Source organism: Laccaria bicolor, genomic scaffold (genome assembly GCF_000143565.1).
Source record: "Laccaria bicolor S238N-H82 LACBIscaffold_50 genomic scaffold, whole genome shotgun sequence".
Lineage (NCBI taxonomy): Eukaryota > Fungi > Basidiomycota > Agaricomycetes > Agaricales > Hydnangiaceae > Laccaria > Laccaria bicolor.
This window is the reverse complement of record NW_001889921.1, coordinates 345,379-363,520: the sequence shown is the minus strand read 5'-3', so window position 1 is coordinate 363,520 and position 18,142 is coordinate 345,379. Positions and strand designations below refer to the sequence as shown.

Here is an 18,142-nt window from a genome sequence, read left to right as displayed (position 1 = left end):
ATTTTTATTGTTTGCCGGCATCGTCCTCCTCGCGAGTCGCTCCTGACATTGTGTTTCTCCCAGCTGGCATGCTTCTCCCTCCTACGACAAGGGTGCTTTCTCCCTTCACCACCCGCGGGCGTGCTCCACCTGCACCAGCGCCGTTCTTCCCTTCAGCGGCAGTGACGCCCCTGTCCCCCACACCCGCCCGACTCTTTCTCCCTACCCTACCCTCCCTCCCCTTGCAACAATTGAGAGCGGCAACTACTCCGAATCGCCATCCTCCATATCACGCTCCTGTTTACGCTCATGTTCAGCATCCTCGCCCTCCCCTTCGTCTGAAGGCGGAGGGTGTGACCTTGGAGGTTTGCAACTACGACGTGTGGGATGTATGCGTGTGTGAGTGCGGCGGATGAGATGGGCCTGGGATTGGGATTGCGACTGCTCCCTCCCCAAATTCTGCGATTGCGGGGGATGCGAAAACCTTCCCCTTCCGCCATAATGTGTAAGAGCTGTATCCGTCCTATGTATCGATCGATCCGACACTTGGGAAAGCGGGAGCTGCGACATCTACCCCCCTCGTGAAGGCTGTTGTTGCTGACGCTGGTGCATGACCACCATTCGCTGTTGCGTCTCAAAGATTCCACGTGTTTCATTCATTTCCTGATGGGGAGGGGTTTCGTCAGCCCGAGCCGGGTTTTGGAGGAGAATGAGATGTAACACAGAAAGAAAGAAAAGGGGAGACCCCTCGACAAGAATATTACCCCTTAGAAGAGATGGGATTGGAAAAGAGAGAAGAGTGAAGGACCGAGGGAAATAAGAGGAATCAAAGGAAGAGATTACAAAGACCAGAAAAAACACGCGAAAAGAGACCCAGCGATGTCTGAGGATCGAGCAGCAAGAAAATGGACTCACCTCCTGCTCCTGCGACCCCTCCGGCATCCCCAGGCAAAGCATGCACACCCCCACTAACCGCATATTTTGGCTTCTTCAATACGCCCGTAACGTGGCGCGAACATATGCGTCTGATACTGCTGAACCTGGCCCTGCTGAACCAGGGGACTCGGTTATTATCTTCCTCCCGGCTGATACGCATACTCCTTGTGCTTGTTGACCCCGATAAACGTACACGCGCCTACAACCACTCGTACCATCCTCGCCGTGCGTTCGTGAGTGGTGTCGTAGATGCGGGGAACCATCATGACTTTTCTCGTTGTTGGTGAAGGAAGACTGGACATAGGTGTGGTTGATTCATATCGATGCCCTTGATTTCATTGGCGGTAGTAGCGCGGAGGGGCATCTCATGCAACATCCGCTAGAGAGGCTTGAAGACGTCGAATACGGTCTACGCGAATGTACATGGTGCGGATGATGCTGATGGGAATGTGAATGTGGAGAGTGCCGGTGATGATGATTTTAGGAGCAGAAGCCGGTGGTATTGTTGGGCGCGGGGATCCATGGTGCGAGTGCCTACATGAGTGTCCGGTGGAAGTGTGGTAGGCGCCAAACGCGATCGATCCAAAGGTGGGTTAGGGTTACATCACTTCTCATTTTCTATCTCATGAACGCTAACCTGTGAGTAGAATTTGCTCGAACTTTCTCTCCTCACCCTCTTTACTTGCTGTCCTCAGTACCGATTTATCGCCCGAGCACCAACCTTCAACAGACTGTCCAGGAACGAATGTCGTATTCAGGAAGCGGAAGCGCACTGACAGCGGAGATACTCCTGGCCATCCTCAAACCGCTCATTACAATCCGAGAAAGACCATGATAACGTTCAACGCACACAACTTGTGCAAGGTCTTTTAGACTGTGCACCCCCGGATCTAACAATATCCATGATTCAACTTCGGTCCTCCCCTACGCACTCGCATCCGTTTGTAAATATTTACGGTCCGCTTCACGCTCGTCCAGTTCTGCTATATTCGTAGACACCATCAACCACCATCGCAGATTGACGCGCCCAGCTCTCCCCACTTCGCGACTTTCGGCACCCGCATCACCAACCGACAAGATATCAACGATTTGTCAAGATGTTACGGAGGGACCTTGGGAGGGACCGCGCGTAGGCGAGTTATGAGGCCTTTTTTACCAGCGCTGTGAGGGGTTGACGTTCTACGCTATGCACAACCTATCCATGCATCAATTTCACATGCTCTTGTCCGCTTTTGACTGAGCTATCTCCTCCCTTCCCCATCCTGACTGCCTTACCTTGACGCGCCCCGCTTTCGCTGGAGCACAGAGAAACAAAAACCGGGATCATTTCGCTTTTCCCGACTTCAGCCTTTCGACATTCTCTCCGTTATGAACAAATTTTGACAGCATCCGCATTGAGGGCCACAGGAAAAAATGTTCCAAGAGTTTGGTTTGCTCTAGGCCGCACTTCAAGCTTGGGACGAATTGAAACCGTGCATGCGATCTACCAGCGACACTACTTTCCCGATCTGCAACACGTCCACAGCATTGAGGATTCACTGTCTGTCGTTCCCACATATACTCCAACCACTGCGTCCGGTTCACATCCTCCCGAGGGCTCAGCGACTCTTCGACGGCTGCAGTATGTCCGTCAGGACCTGTTTGTTGGACGGTCGTACTGTTGCAGGTGAAGCGCGCGGATACGGGACGCATGAATATCCTAACTATGCAGCTCTCATGAACGCCTTTCTTGTCGACATCACTCCATCATCACTGAAGATTGATGAAGCTGAGAAATTCCAAGGCTTGTACCGCTACATTGCGATGCGTGAAACGTAGGCGCAGCCACAGGGAAACGTTCTTCGAAAGCCAGAAAACGGAGGGATCACTACCCAGTATTCGTTCTCGTCGCTCTTTATCAACAGCTAGACCCCGCTCAGCTTCAACTTTCTCGTCAATCGCTCCACCGTGTTTTCCGATGGTCCATGACGCTCTGGAGGGGCCGTCAAGTGGGTATTCGCAGACCCCAGAAATGTCTGGACGTGGATCTTGAGTTTGCTCTTCGGAATTCTGCAACCTGTCCACGACATTCAAGTTTTCCCAGTTGCAATCAGCTCAGACGGCCCGCATGGACATTACCAAGCTCGTCATGTCAGCGTCTCGACAATCACGTACCTGCCCTCCTTTTCGACACAAAAGAATGCAACTGCAGAGCGCCTTCGATCGCGTAATTGGAAAGTTCTGGTCGTCGGCCCCTGGTGGGCGTACTCAGCATGAGGCATGATGCATGATGCCTGAAAGGGGGCGGCTTCGGTGCACAGCGATGAAGAGATGGTGAGCATTATGGGCATCGATTACCATCCCTCGTTCATTTACAAGCTCGTGGATTCGGTACATTCGTCCCATTTTTTATGTCCCCTTTTCTATTATAATCTCTACCCCTAGATCTGCCAACACCTTCCACTCAACGCGGTCCAACCCCTGCTTCTCCCGAACGTGCTCCCAGTCCCATCCAAATTTTACGTGTGTACGTCTCTTCAATTTATGGACAACCCCTTTTCCGAGCTCTCACGGAAATGTACCACGCGCCCGCATAATTTCCTGTTCTACTTCTCCCGTGTTGAACGAACGTTGACGGTATTGACAGGAATGGAAAGTTCTGGACGGGAGGAGCGTGCGGAATGAGCCATTTATTTGTGTATGGCCTGATCAGATCTGTTGAGTTTCGGAAGTACGAGGTGGATATCCGAACACTCAATTGAAAGACGGGTGGCTTACGCTCATTATACCCAAGATTGTTTTCCTCCGTCATGGAGTCTTCCTCCTTTCTTCCATCAATCGTTGGTCATGCGACTTTTCCCCTGCTTACCCTTAATACACACCTCCTCCGCTCCTTCCCGCCATTCCAGCTCTGTTGTTATTGCCCTTTTCATCTCATCCCCATGCTCCCCCCGCTCACCGTCTGTTCTCACACACCAGTTTGTCCCGGCCCTCCCCTTTCACAATTCATCAGCCAGTACCATGCTTCTTTGATTCTCATGCGCACTGCCTGATGTAGGTCGACGTACGCTAATGACCCGGTGTGCAAACTCCGTGTGGGCCTTAAGACCAAGATGGCTTCTCGAAGCCACTACCATCTTTACACTCCATTTCCCTGTAATTCCATCTTCTCGGCGGCGGCTAATCTTGAGAACGTTTCATGGAGAACGGTTTCACGGCCGTGGAACATTCTGCGTTCTTGCTGAAAATTGTAAAAGTGGGTCTATTTCTTGCAGTATCACGGCGGAGTGAAACCGATTTCAAAGCACAGTATGTGAACGGTGGGTATGGCGCGCTTGTACATTATCTGACGTTATCGTTCATTGCTTCCCTTCTTTGTCTTCCCGGTTCTATCCCCTCTTCCAACGAAGCTTGACCAATTTGAATATCAACAACCCGGTTTTGTAGCGAAGGTCTTTGATTCTGGAGGAGGTGAATCCTTTACTCAGCTTAGCCTGCTTCTCATAGCTCCCCTATTAACCCAGGGTTCCCAGAAGCACTTTTTACTAAAGGCAGACGGAAGATGCGTCTTGAGATTATAGGCGTTCCAGCAAGGAAAAGCTTGATACGCACACCTTTGCAGACGTTCTTCGGCGACTCTTCCATTTCCCTAGTCCTATGACCGCCCCCTCCTTTGGAAAAGAATTCAATCGTGATCCCAAGAATCCTATCCTTGGCGTATAAAATGCGTCGCTACTTTTCCCCACCTCCTTCAGCTTCAAGCTAGTTGAACAACGCTAAATATGCACTCATTCAAGTTTACTACTCGCCCATTCGCTCTCGTCCTCGCAATCGTCTGTCTCGCAATCGCGACACCCACCCCGGACGTTCACGCAGACCCAGGTCACGGTTCTGGCGCTGTCGTTCACGCAGTGGGCAATGCCCCCGATGGTGCTGTTATCAAGTACACAATTACGACCCATTTGCCCGAAGCCACCTCGCCCACCGACAAAACACTGGGTGGTTCGACGCTGGAGCCCGACTCTTCGGAATGTTTTGCTCTAGGCACACTTTGCTCATTCGATAGTAATTGTTGTTCGGGACATTGTAATTCCATTCCCCTTATTTTTGTCCTGGTAAGTGCCCCGCTATTAGTTGCTGAAAACGGTAAATCTTGATGATTGACTGTATCGCTTTCACTTTATCAAGGGTTTTTGCTATCCTTAGTGAACTTTTGGGGACTGAGGCAAGTGATCGTGAATAGGTTGGGATGTGTATCCGGACAATAGTATTCCATTCAAGTTGTAGTTCTTGCACAACTGAAAAAATTTGTTTCTGTCGACTCAAGCAGGTGTCACAGCTGAGGCTCGTTCATGCAGACGGGCATAAATTGTAAATTAGAACGAAGTGTCAACAAGAATTTGACACGCATCTAGTTTCATATTTAACATCTCGAGTCCACCCTCATCCCGGTCACCCGAACCCCCCGCCCTCATCATGCACACTCTCGTTCAATTCGCTCTCGAGATGGAACGAGAGAGCTCACATTCTTCCCATAGTGACGAGACTTAGAGCTGGTTCAAGATATGAGGGTGGAGTTTCCTAACCAGTCAAAGTTACAATCCAAGGACTGGCGAAAATGATTAGCACGGATAAGATTGCAAGGAAGAAAGGGTTAGGAACACACAAAGACCATCGTAACATGACGTATAGAAAGAGGAATGCTTGGTTCAAGTAAAGGGGGATTATAGCTGGGAGCGGTGCCCGTATTGCTTCGATGAAATGTAGGTAAAAGCCGCGGCAGGTGCATGAATGATAGCACGCTTGTGCAGGAGGGTTATCCCGGATAGCAAGGAGCGTGTGATGGTGGCAAATAGTGACGACGACGAGGGAGAGGAAAAAATAGAAAGAAGCAACCAAACTCGATATGAAGCACCATCCTCCCATCCTATGCGTGTTAAAATCGCCGCACCCAGCAGAGATTTTTCTTCTTTGCCGGCATCGTTCTCTTCGCTCCTGACGGTGTGTTTCTCCCAGCTGGCTCCTACGACAAGGGCGCTTCTCCCTCCACCACCCGCAGTCGTGTAACCCCTTCCACCCACAAGCATGCTCCACCTCCACCAGCGTCGCTCTTCCCTCCAGCGGCAGTTAGGCCGCAATTCTTCACGCCCGCCCGGCTCTTACTCCCCACACTTGAAAGCGGGAACTGCTCCGAAATGCTCCTGTCTATGCTCATGTTCAGCGTCCTCGTCCTCCCCTCCGTCCTCCTCCAACGAGCTATAGAAGGCGGAGGGCTACGGTTCGGACTAGGTGTGACCGTGGGGGTTTACAAATGCGACGTGTGGGATGTATGCGTGGGTGAGTGCGGTGAATGAGGTAAAGCCTGCGTTTGCGCGTGCGAATGGGATTAGGATTGCGACTGCGATTGCGGGGGCTAAACTTCCCCCTCCGCCATGATGTGGAAGAACTGTATTCGTCCTATGTATCGATCGATCCGACCCTTCAGAAAGCGGGAGCTGCGACCTTCCCCCTCGTGAAGGCTGCTGTTGCTGACGCTGATGCATGACCGCCAGTTGCTGTTGGGTCTCAAGGGTTCCTTGCTTTTCGACGTGTTTCATTATTGATTTCCTGAATGTGGGATTTCGTTAGCCCGAGCCGGGTTTTGGAGGAGGGAAGAATGTAACACAGAAGGAAAGAAAAAGGGAGACCTACCGATCGCAAACAGTCCCAGAACCCCTCGACAAGAACTTTACCCCTCAAGAGGGATGGGAGCGGAAACGGGACAGAGGAAGAAAGAGGAGTCAAAGGAAGATGTTCTAAAGGCCAGAAAGAACGCCAAACGAGACCCTAGCGAGGATCGTCTGAGGATCGAACACCTTGAAAATGGCAGAAAACGGACACACCTAGCACACCCAGGCAAAGCACGCACAATCCCCTCCTCCAATACTACCCCCACTAAACGGATATGTTGGCTTCTTCACTGGTGCGCCCGTAACGACTGGCGCAAACAACATGCGTCTGATACTGCTGAACCTGGCCATGCTGAGCCAGTGGATTTGGTTGCTGTCCTCTCGCAGGCTGTTGCTGCAATCGACGACATCTCCTTTGGAGACGTATACCCGCTCCTCCTTATGCTTGTTGATCCTGATAGACGTGCACGCGCCTACTACCACTAGTACCGTCCTCGCCGTGTCTTCGTGAGTAATGGCCTAGATCATGCGGGGAAGCATCCTAACCCGCTGTCGTGGTCATAGGTGGTGGCTGATTCATAGCGATCCCGTTGATTTCGTTAGCGCGAGGGAGTATCTCAACGCGCCGCTAGACCCACTTGAGGACCTCAAATACGGTCTCCGCGAATGTACATGATGCGGGTGGTGCTGTGAAGAGGGTGCGGGTGCAGGTGCGGTTTATGGTGATGGTCAGGGGATGTGATAATTCTAGGAGCAGAAGCCAGATGGATATGCCAAGAGTGCGAGTGCCGAATACAATTTCATCGATGCAGAGAATCTGAGAGATGTCAGAGTGGGAAGGCTTGAACAAGACACGTGATCATGACATCAGTTAAATTTGCTCGAACTTTCCTCTTGACTTGCTGTTCCTCCAAAGAATGTCCAAAGTACCAATTTCTCACCCCAGCCCAACCTTCAAAAGACTGTCCAGTAAATTGAATGTCGTATTCAGGAAGCGGAAGCGCGTCACCTTGAATCATCACCAACAGGGGAGATATTCCTGGCCATTCGAGAAAGATCATGATAACGTTCAACGCACTCAACTTCCGCCTCACGCTCGTCGTTCTGCAGCTCTGGAACTGCCACGCTATAATCGTGGACACCACCAACCACCATCGCCGATTGACGCACCCAGCACTCCTCTTCTCTTCTTCGGAGATCGTATCACCAACCGACAAGACATCAACGATGTGCCAGGATGTTACCGACGGCCCGCGTATAAGCGAGTTATTACCCCTTTTCACCTGCGCCGCGAGGGGTTGACGTTCTACCCTATGCACAGTTTATCCCTCCCCAGTACGCATCAGTTTCAGATAGTCTTGTCCACTTTTGACAGAGCTATCTACGTGTACCTCCTTTTCTCACCTTGACTGCCTCACTTTGACGCGCCCCGCGTTCGCCTACGTGTACGAAACCTCAAGCTGGCTGTGGAGCACAGACAAACAAAATTCAGGATCATTTCGCCTTTCCCGACTTCAGCCTTTCGACGTTCTGAACAAATTTCGACAACCCGGTATTGAGGGCTACAGGAAAGGAATACTCTAGGCCGCACTTCGAGCTTCGGACGAATCGAAACCAGGCGATCTACCAAGCTACGACAATACTATCCATACTTTCATAATCCACTGATTTTCTGCCGAGCTAAACAACTCTTCGACGGCCCTAGCATTTCCGTCAGGTACTTACCTGTTGGACGGTCGTACCGTTGCAGGTGAAGCGCACGGATTAGGTACCTATGACAACTCTCATGAAATCACGCCTTTCTTGTGGACGTCCCTCCATCAGGAGATGATGGAGCTCAGGAATTCGTACCAACTATTCGTTCTCGACGATTTATCAACAGCCTGACCCTACTCAACTTCTATTCTCTCGTCGATCATCACAGTGTTTCGATGGTTCATGATGCTCTGGAGAGACTGTCGGGCCGGTAGAACACGTTACGCGATTCGGGCTCAGTAACTGCTTGCGTACTCGCACGTTCCCTCGCCAACATACTCCGGCACCGACTCCCTCTTCTTTTTCTACTACTGTAATTGCCTTCCGGTTCTCTTATCGTCATGTCTCTCCTAGAGCGTGTGCGCGCCATTCGTGACGCCTACTACAACGAATGCAGGGATCGACGTAATCTTTTTGACGAACGTGGCCGACGACTCGACCACCCGTCTGATAAAGGTGCTGGGGCGAGTTACCCGCGGCCGAGGGTAAGACGCGGGGTGTGGCGTCGTGGCGTCGCAGGCATGAGTGGGAACGACGATGAAGACGCAGACGAGAGTGGCGACAGTGAGCAGGAGGATAGTAGTGGAGAGGAATCAGATACTGAGAGCGATGAATCCGGAGACTCAGAAGATGACGAGGATGAAGGTGATGCAGAAGGTGTGTTCTCTTCCACCCCATTTGTGCACAGGGCCAGTAACCGACTCTGAAGGGAGTGCAGAGGGTAATCGCCAAAGAGGGAGTACGATTCCTAATCAACCTGGTAATAAGCTCCCGGCATATCTTCCAAGACTTTCACACTCATTCGGCGTTTGCACCAGGATCCTCCTCCCGCCCTCGTCATTCCCCTCATATTCCCCTCCCACGAAATCCCTCCCCTCATCCGAGAATGGCTGGGCATCAACAGAAGTCTTACGAGCGGTGGATCCCACCGCAAGAAACCATGCGTCAAACAAATAGGGCGCAGGTCAGTGCCAAAACTTCCAAGGCAGTTGACCATCGGTATGATATCTGGCTGCCAGCCAACATGGCATCTCGCCAGCCTGATAAAGGGAAACCACCCACGATTTGATCCAAGGCGCCTTTCCTTTTTTCATGCATTAACCCACCAACTCCCTGTGCTTGACCGCAATCCACCCAAACTAGCGGTGACGCTTAGTCTATGTACTACTACCATGAACCGTCTGCTTTGCAAACCAGGCCGCTGTTTCGAATGTCGACGTCGCCTTTGTGATGGATCTACATCTCGGCAGACGGACGCTTTCCCGAGTCCTCTCTTCTTTTGCAACCCTCCCTTCCACTCTTGTAATATCTACTCGCTGCTGCTTCTCCCCTATCACTTACGTTCTGGAAAAGCTTAAGCTTGTAGCTCAGTCAGCTTGAAACGTCTGAGATGTAGTGAACAACAAGTAGGTATCATTAAGCAATGAAATATACAGTATATAAGCAAGAAACAAATGTCCGTCAGTTAATCAAGGTTCGAGGATCAAATTATCCGATCTGGAGGGAATGTCTCCAGGTAGTTGGAAGTCTAAACACATCTCAAGCTCCACCCGCTCCTTAAAGAACAGCATCAACAGCATCCACCATATCACGCCTTACATCACCGTCCACATCCCACTACCGCGACCACAACACCCATCGCCACCATCCCTACAAATTCACCCCCAACCAACGTGCTCGCACCGTTCTTCTTCGTCCCACCCCCACTCGACGTGGTCCCAATCGAGCTACTTCCAGATGCACTAGCAGGCGCAGTCGGCAAACGTCGCGCAAAGGCTGGCTATACACGAAGACGCGACGCTAGTGGCGGAGACGGAGGTGGACACATGAAAGTTGACGGTTCCGTTGCCTGCGAAACTGCACGCCTGTGCTTTACGATTTTGGGACTGGTAGTACTGAGGCATGACGTAAGAGAAAGACAATGAAATAAGGCGATGAAACTCACTCGGATCACACCCCGAGACAAGACCGTACGTGCCCGCAGCACCATCTGTGGCAAAGTCCGAGCAGCCCACAAGCGGCATTGATCAACTGCCCAGCAACAACCGTATAACCGCTAACGACAGGGGTGAACTGGCAGCTCAAAGCACTCTCCAAACACTGGCAAGCCGCCAAGTTGGGGTTGGCAGGAAAAGTCGTCGATCTCAAGAACGTGCTGTTTTGCGTTGGGCACGCGGGGAAGGCGGCGTCCGCAACCGAAGCTTGAGCAGGAGAGTTATGAGGAGCAGCAACGCCGTATTGAGTAGCGAGGTTGGTAAAGTCCGTGGAGGTCGAAACGGTCTTGTTGTCAGATGACAATGTGATTTTGCCGAATTGACCTGCTGCGCTGGCTGCTGGGAATTAGGAGAAGGCGATGTCCCCATACCAGGCGGGAGATATGTCGGATGACAAGAGGGCGCCTATTTCTGACCAGGGGCGGGGACCGGAGGGAGGGACACAGCCATACTCAGAAAAGTAGGCTGTGACGTTGTACCCAGCGAAGTTGTTTTCAATGTCGGTGTAGGAGTCTGCGAAGGTGGAATTGCCGCACCACTCGCTGTGACGTGTCAATGGAGAGCGGAGGATGGGGAAGAGCAGAAGACTTACTAGTTGTTGAGTCCGAAGAGGTCGATCGCCATTGACCCAAATTTGGTGTTTAAGACCGCAGCTGAAATGGTTGGCCAGTGGGTCTCGGGAAAGAAAGGAATTACAGGTATGCCTTGATGCCTCGAGCAGCTGCTTTTACGAAAGGAGCGACGTTGGTGTTGGATGAGCTGTTGATGACCTCGTTTCCGACGTGGCATGCCAGGATGTTGTCGTACTTGCTGAAGGCGTCGATGGCAGCGAGGTATTGATCCAAAAGATTAGTAGACCACGCAGGCGAACTGCGGTCGATTGAGCCGTTCAAAGAAAGGTGTGAGGCTGATGCTGGCGTGCTTTGTCAGGTTAGGGGAGGGTGTGACGGACGGCACGAACGTACATGGTATAGACGTCTGCACCACTGAAGGCTCTCATGCACAAATCGTAGTTCTTGATCGAATCGACGCTGTACACACGAACGGTGTTCACGCCCAGTTGCTGTAGGTATGGAAGGTCACGAGGGCATCCGTGCATCCGCGAGAGGGTCATTGTAAGTCGAAGGTTCGCGAAACGAGTAATTAGCAGAGGTATCAGTGACAATGCCTACAAGAAGTGAGCACCGAGCGAGAGGGTGATGAGGAGGAAATGACCTTGTTGTTGGTACGCTACACCCTTGAAATAAAACCTCGCTATCGACCTGTGCGAGAGACTTGTGAAATGGTGTGCACGTTGTACACCAAGAGGGCCGTGAGGACGAGGGAAACGGGGGCAGGAACCCCGAACGACTTCATGCTGAGGGAAAGAGTGTGAGTTTGGTGCAAGCTAGCTCTGGAGTGGAAACAAAACGTGTCACCACTACGAGAACCGCACTCACACTTCTTTGTCTTGGATCTTGGACGATTTAACCTCGAAGGTAATCATCTTCGAGGTCGAGTCGGTTGGGGCTCATGAGCGCCCTCGCTCGGAGTTTGACGCCAATCTCATATTTCACTCTGTTGTTAAAGTTAGGATTTCATAAGACAAACGAGGGAGGCGAACATACCATGATTTACCCAGATCGAGAGAATGTCGCAGATTGTCCATCCCGTCCTCGTCATTCACCACCACCAGGTTGTTCCCCTTATCGCCAAACTCGTACTTGTGCGCGTCTCGTCGGGCCATCTGCCACGTAACGCCGGCGCCTGTGCTGATAAATGTGTCGCCTTCCTCGTACGGTAAGAAACGCTCGCGTACCGACCCAACGCCCATGGCAAAACCAGGTGCTGGTGACCAAAAGATGCGGCCATGGTTGTGTGGGGTCGTGACGGAGTGAAGGTGGACTGAGGAAAGATCGGTATCAGCGGGGTTGCATGTGATTGGTTTGCCCTCGTCGTCTTCAGATGGGAGCAAAGCGAGGTCCATTGCTGCCTGTAAATGGTTAGACGAGGAACGGACGACAGAAATAGAGCGATGTACCATCTTCAACAGTGATCATCGCCTCACTCGCCCCATCGACATCTTTCGCCTTTGTAACAACATTGGCAAGGCCCACCCCATCGACTAGGCAATAACGCCCTTTGCGTTCTTCTCAATGTTGAGGTCCTCGACTTGGCTGTCTTGGTTGAGGAAATCGGTGCTGGAGAAGAGGCGGCTGGAGGAGAGGACGTGGGAGCTGTCGACGCTTGTGGTGTCGAACAATAGATGAGGGCTTCATGTTTGCGGGAAGGCGGCAGCTCAACTCGGCCCGAAAGTCGCGTGACTTGCCTTGTTAGGCGATTTTCATACTTATTGGTCTTCAATCTTCTTCTACGAATCAAGGACTTTTATGTTGCCAACCTCAACGCAACGGCGACGGACAATGATGAAAACTTTCAACGTTCAGGGCTCTAGCTTATGGCTCAAGCAATCAAGCCTTCTCCTTGCGCGCCCTCCAATTCATGGCTGCATCGAGAGTGCCCTGCCAGTGGAACTTTCAAGCCGCAGCTCCGGACGAGTTTCTGTTTGGGGTTAGCATCCTGGATGCAAAACGTGCATGTACTTCCCTAGTCGCCCCTCCGCAGTAGCTGATGGCTTCGGATATGCACATTAGAATTATGAAGGGACGCACTCGCATCACTTTTTTTTGGGACGACGAATGGATCAAAATTCGTGAGTGCTTCCCCGTTTTTCACCATGTTGTGTTGTTTCTACTCCCAACCCTTACCGTCGTGTGAAACCTATTGTGTTTCACACTGCCAAGAATTATGACCACTGGTAGCTTTCTTTCTCTGCGCAGTCAAGTTGCGGCTGGAAGTTTTCGCAGTGAGTCGGTATAAAATGGACGTTCAGTTGTTCACTCAGTCCAACCCCCTTCTCTCGTTTAATTTACTTCGCTCTCTTTCAAATCTCGAAAAGGGCTATTGGTCGTTTCCTCACTCTCATTGCTTTCGCAACGGGCGCAGGTGCCAACTACCTCGTTTTGACGGTAACTTCTTCCAGGAGCTCCTGCACCACCCGCAAAAAACGTCACTCCAGATTCGGTACGTAAACTTCGAATTTATTGAAAATTTAATTTCTTACTCCTTCTTTCAGCACCTCCCTTATTCATTTATATCCCTCCCGTCAATGATCCAGCTTCAACCGACCTTCCACAGAAGCTTCCAGCAGAAAATACGCCTCAGAGTACTCCAGCGCCAAAGTACTCGCCAGCGCAGAACACTCCTTCTGTTCCAGTGACTGGTCCTGCACAGGGTGATTCCGTTCCGAAATCTCTCAATGGTTCTTCGCCACCTGCCTATGGCCCATCTTCGATCGCACCTCCCGTTCCTTCGGATGATGCAGCTCCAACTGGTCTTCCACAAGGCGGTTCTGTGCAAAACCCTCCTACAGGTTCACTAGCAGGACCCCCCTCAAGGCGCTCCTGCACCTCAGGATCCCTCACCGTCGGTCTCCCCATCACCCGCGCCAGTCAACGGTCCAACAAAAACCGGCCTGCCAAAAGACGAGCAGGTCCCTAAATTTCCCAATGCCAAACGCGCCACAAAATCCTGCGCACAAGATTTCTGGAACGCCTATCATCCCTTATCCTCCGTCACTCAGCTCAGCACCGACCGACCGACCTGGAACCTCACCGAATGACCTTCCGCAAGCTGTCCCCACACCAAAATACTCCGCAGGATTCAGTCTTCCTTCCACACATCCTTCTGGCCCTACTGCGGCAGTTTCTGGATCCATAGAGCTTCAGACGCCAGATGACGCACCACACAGCAGTGGTCCTGTAACAAAACATCCTGCGGGCCCTCATGCACATCAAGATGTGAGTACAAATATCCGATCTCGCGACGTTGATGTCCTTATTTCTTTTCCAGCGCCCTCCCGCCCCGCCCTTGCAATCTCTACAAGGTGGCTCAGCACCAACGGATCTACTATACGTCGCTCCCCCGCCCAACGCTTCTGCCTCTGCAGTCCCTCCCGCCAATGGTCCACCGCCCACCAACGGCACACAACCTCCTCCTTCTCCCACCTCTACTGCGTCCGCTGATGGCACCCGTTCAACTGGGCTTTTACAAGGGGACCCTACCCCCAACCATGAAGAACCGAGCAGCCCTACGCCGCCCGCGCCACTGGCTCTGGATTAACCCCACCCCAAGGTCCCCCACCTCATGAGCCTCCACAATCTGCGCCCGTCGACGGCACAGTGCCAACAGATCTGTCATACGTTGTTCAACCAGCGTCCGTTACCCCCTCTTCTTCTTCCCTCCCTCCCGTTAACGACCCAGCACCAACTGGACTCTCACAACCCATTCCTGCTCCCAACTCTCTCGCACCAACTAATTCCGCAGTTCTCACAGGCGCCCCCATGCCCAACGTTAGCAGCTATCCCAGTGCACCCGTAAAAGGTCGCGCATCATCTGGTGTCCCACCTGTTCCCGCGCCCGAGTCTCCCGCAGCGTCTGTCCTCCCTTCTGTCACTTCAGGCAGCGACGAATATGAAGGGCCACATATGTGTAAACATAGGCAATAAAAACTGCAGAATAGACCAAAACCAGTGTTCCCCCAACATATTTGCTCTCAATTTCTAAGTTTGGTGATGGAATTGTACATCCATCATATGCATAAAACAAACTCACAATAAAAAAAGGGATCAGATCCAAAAAATGAATGAATAAATATGATCTAAACTCATATTTAGAATATGCTGAACTTCCTGGGCCAAGATTTTAGCGTATTCTGAATATGAATTCAGATCATATTTAATTGTTCATTTTGTGGATCTGATCCTTTTTTTATTGTAAGTTTGTTTTATGCATATGATGGATGTACAATTCCATCACCAAACTTAGAAATTGAGAGCAAATATATCAGAACAAAAGAGATTACAGCATATCCCGCAGTTTTGAGAGCATATGTTTATACATGTGTAGCCCTACATATTCGTCGCTGTCTCGAGTGTGTACCACCTGTCGATGGAACGCCCAAATTTTCTCGCGTTCCAGATGTTGATGTACGTATGGTTTTGATGGCATCTATATCCCTCTGACGCGATTTTTAGTGCTCTTCTAAGTACTGTCCACCCCAATGGCTCAGCGCCCACTGCTGTCACTCCCACGTCTGTCTCCCTCGTTTTTGGCTCATGTTCACTTGCTTAACTGATCTTTTTATAGCCATGGGAATTTTCCAAGTGCCAGTGTTACATGTTGTCCATTCATGTCAACGATGGATTATGGTTGAGAACTTTTGTAATGTATGATCTTGTTATGATCGAGACGTCAGTTTTGCTTCAGTTGGACAATACTTCACTGGGAGATGTCCGATTATTGGATGTGTTTGCATGCATAATTTTTTTGAAAGACGGGTTTCTAAACGCACGTCCCACTTTCTGAGATACTGGAAAGCATTATACCTACTCTCGGAAGTGGTGAGTTGACCAATCGACCATGATGGGAAGATGCCGATAGTTCAAACTCCGACCTTTTGAAGCTTTTCACCAAGTGCGCCTGCCATTTGACGTTACATTGTTATCAGATGGAAGTCTCAATGTATCGCAAGGATCCTGAACTTGAAAGGGACAAAATAAATGCATTTAAATTGAAATAAAAATCGAGAAGCGTGCACGCTCCTGCACCCGTATTGATATCATATTTGGTGCTGAGGATTTCATATCCGTTGACTTTTTTATTTTCGACATTTTCGACGTTCCACTCTCTGAATCGAACTTTTTTGTTCAGCGCTTTAGGATTGAGTTGGTCTAGGACTTTCTATAACGTAAAATATAGTGTTCAATGCGCGATTCCAATACAATTATTGTCGAAATCTTTATCTTGGTACTGATTCCGATGCGGCTCGCTAAAATTAAACGTTAATGTCTAAAAATGCGGCCTCTTTGGTTTATAAGTCAAACTTATGTATGTTCACGTATTTTTTCAGTGATACGTGCCCATCCAACGTAAGGTGCTGAGATTCTTCACATGCGTTTTCATCGATCAGCTTCCCGAAACTTCATCCGCAACATATCGTTCACTAACTACGCCATATTGTCGAGGCGGTCTTCTCATCACAACTGATCTTCAGACAGGGAGGGGAATTCAGCTTCATCAGAATCTTGGCGAACTGTACCGCATTGCGCACGATGACTCTTGATCTACACTCGGACAAATTGAACATCGTAAACAAAGTCGTTCTGGAGAGTTTGCATGGATGCCCCAGCTGGAGCGTCTAACGCTGTACGTTCCTTTCAATAGTTTCCCCACGGATCGCATTGCGGAGACCATCATCTCGAGATGGCAGAGAACAACTTGAAAGAGGGTTGAACTTTTGTTTGTCAATCATTGCGAGGGGGAAGTAAGAAGGCAATTGGGGCATAGTGTATTGGTGCAGGTTTAAAAGTTGTGTTGAGGGCGGCGACCACACCTTCCCCTGCACTCGTGACCTGGGACGCGTAAATTAATTAGGGATGGACATATAGTTCGGAGCCTCTGGTTTAGAAGTGTACGCACACGGGAAGGGTTTTGTCCCTCTTGGCGTTTCATTCACTCAATCCACAGCAAACCTCAACTATTTCTTGAACTGCGTCCACGTTTTATACCTGGACAGCAGCGTCCATGCAGAAGTGAAATGCGCAAAGCCATTTTCCAAATCTCCCATGGGCTACATACGTCCGGTTCAGCCGGCGGCCGCAGGGCGAGGGTCATAGAACACTGGCCGTGTTGTGTATGTCTTGTAATATATCAAGCACGCACCACCGTAAACACTGGGCATGTCGGAAACTCACCGTCCTTCTACAATTCCGACATGCGGGTGATGACTCGACGTCGCCGCAATAATCCGTTTCTATGCAACCCTTAAACAAAAATGAGGAAGGCGTTCTACATGATTTTTGAATCCATAAATTTTCAGTTGATTGATAAAAGTCGATAAAACAACGCAGAATGTTTTACCCCTTCAAAATTGAATAAAAGGCTTGGTCTTTATTTATCATCTTGATAATGGCGAACCCTATTCATGACGGACAACATTCATGATCGATCAGAGCTCAGCGCTCAGCGTCCGCACACATCAAAAAATGGGAACGCACCAAATAAGTGGATAATTCTCGCGGATCGACTTCGCAATTCAGGGAGCGTTCTTTAGATAGTTAATTGAAGAAGGACAATGGGCAGAGGCGGTAGAGTGTGTCGAAGCTTAAGTCAAGCAGAAAGTCGACATCCAGATAATGTCAAGCGGACGGGTTGCGGACGGGTTACAGGAATAGAATAGGCAGAAGAGTGAATACAGCAACTTCTGCATATCGTCGATGACGATCGACCGTCGAAAGATGTCTTCTTCAACTTCTCGATTCTTGAATTCCTTTTGATACCGGAACGAAGCAGGTAGCGTAGCTCCGGTGGTAAAAGTTCGGAGGTTTGAAGAGTTCGATCATACAGATGCAATCATAGGTGGAGGAAAATCCTGGTTCGGGCCTTCGAATTTCAAGAGATGAAATTGAGGTCATCGAGGATCAAAAACGCCGAGAAATGTATCGATGTATGATGCCGAGGATCCTAGGCCATCAATCGTCATACGAGTGCGAGATGCACACTTTTGATTGAGATGGACGCCAAACAGATTTGCGTGTGATAACCGTTGATTCTTGTTTCTGCAAAGCGACAGGTGAGTCGATGGTCATGACGAGTTCAACTCGATCGAGTCTCAAGATCTCAAGCATCAAAAGCATTTACGATACCATGACTGGGCATCGCGATTTCCTGGCCGAGTCGGTCTTCCTTATCGTTGGCTCCGTCTTGACAGCCTATACACTCCTACTATAC

The 18,142-nt window shown here is 50.4% G+C and overlaps 7 protein-coding genes across 7 annotated transcripts; 6 read left to right on the top strand and 1 right to left on the bottom strand.

Moving 5' to 3' along the window:
* Positions 1–884: 884 nt before the first annotated feature.
* On the top strand, positions 885–3,656 carry LACBIDRAFT_333424 (uncharacterized protein; the record flags this gene model as incomplete). Its single annotated transcript, XM_001888041.1, has 11 exons — positions 885–1,148; positions 1,400–1,554; positions 1,611–1,754; positions 1,789–1,855; positions 1,933–2,044; positions 2,302–2,536; positions 2,674–2,729; positions 2,764–2,903; positions 2,999–3,152; positions 3,340–3,421; positions 3,542–3,656. The coding sequence occupies 11 exons, from the start codon at positions 885–887 to the stop codon at positions 3,654–3,656; spliced, it is 1,524 nt and encodes a 507-aa protein (XP_001888076.1).
* A 991-nt stretch (positions 3,657–4,647) lies between these two features.
* Positions 4,648–5,220, top strand: MISSP12 (ectomycorrhiza-regulated small secreted protein). The gene is made up of 2 exons (XM_001888040.1): positions 4,648–5,009; positions 5,083–5,220. The coding sequence occupies exons 1-2, from the start codon at positions 4,677–4,679 to the stop codon at positions 5,098–5,100; spliced, it is 351 nt and encodes a 116-aa protein (XP_001888075.1). The 5' UTR covers positions 4,648–4,676; the 3' UTR covers positions 5,101–5,220.
* An 869-nt stretch (positions 5,221–6,089) lies between these two features.
* LACBIDRAFT_333422 (uncharacterized protein) lies at positions 6,090–7,049 on the top strand (the record flags this gene model as incomplete). The annotated part of the gene is made up of 2 exons (XM_001888039.1): positions 6,090–6,231; positions 6,523–7,049. The coding sequence occupies 2 exons, from the start codon at positions 6,090–6,092 to the stop codon at positions 7,047–7,049; spliced, it is 669 nt and encodes a 222-aa protein (XP_001888074.1).
* A 1,610-nt stretch (positions 7,050–8,659) lies between these two features.
* LACBIDRAFT_333421 (uncharacterized protein) lies at positions 8,660–9,698 on the top strand (the record flags this gene model as incomplete). Its single annotated transcript, XM_001888038.1, has 3 exons — positions 8,660–8,975; positions 9,087–9,282; positions 9,569–9,698. The coding sequence occupies 3 exons, from the start codon at positions 8,660–8,662 to the stop codon at positions 9,696–9,698; spliced, it is 642 nt and encodes a 213-aa protein (XP_001888073.1).
* A 2,159-nt stretch (positions 9,699–11,857) lies between these two features.
* Positions 11,858–12,335, bottom strand: LACBIDRAFT_312273 (uncharacterized protein; the record flags this gene model as incomplete). The annotated part of the gene is made up of 3 exons (XM_001887991.1): positions 11,858–11,867; positions 11,920–12,284; positions 12,333–12,335. The coding sequence occupies 3 exons, from the start codon at positions 12,333–12,335 to the stop codon at positions 11,858–11,860; spliced, it is 378 nt and encodes a 125-aa protein (XP_001888026.1).
* Positions 12,336–12,990: 655 nt separating this feature from the next.
* On the top strand, positions 12,991–13,852 carry LACBIDRAFT_312272 (uncharacterized protein; the record flags this gene model as incomplete). The annotated part of the gene is made up of 3 exons (XM_001888037.1): positions 12,991–13,004; positions 13,251–13,375; positions 13,428–13,852. The coding sequence occupies 3 exons, from the start codon at positions 12,991–12,993 to the stop codon at positions 13,850–13,852; spliced, it is 564 nt and encodes a 187-aa protein (XP_001888072.1).
* An 8-nt stretch (positions 13,853–13,860) lies between these two features.
* LACBIDRAFT_312271 (uncharacterized protein) lies at positions 13,861–14,473 on the top strand (the record flags this gene model as incomplete). The annotated part of the gene is made up of 2 exons (XM_001888036.1): positions 13,861–14,151; positions 14,204–14,473. 2 exons carry the CDS (start codon positions 13,861–13,863, stop codon positions 14,471–14,473), a joined length of 561 nt encoding a protein of 186 aa, XP_001888071.1.
* Positions 14,474–18,142: the final 3,669 nt, after the last annotated feature.

What these genes read in the sequence shown, in the direction of transcription:
- MISSP12 (XM_001888040.1), top strand. Translation starts at nt 4,677, where the DNA reads ATGCACTCATTCAAGTTTACTACTCGCCCATTCGCTCTCGTCCTCGCA.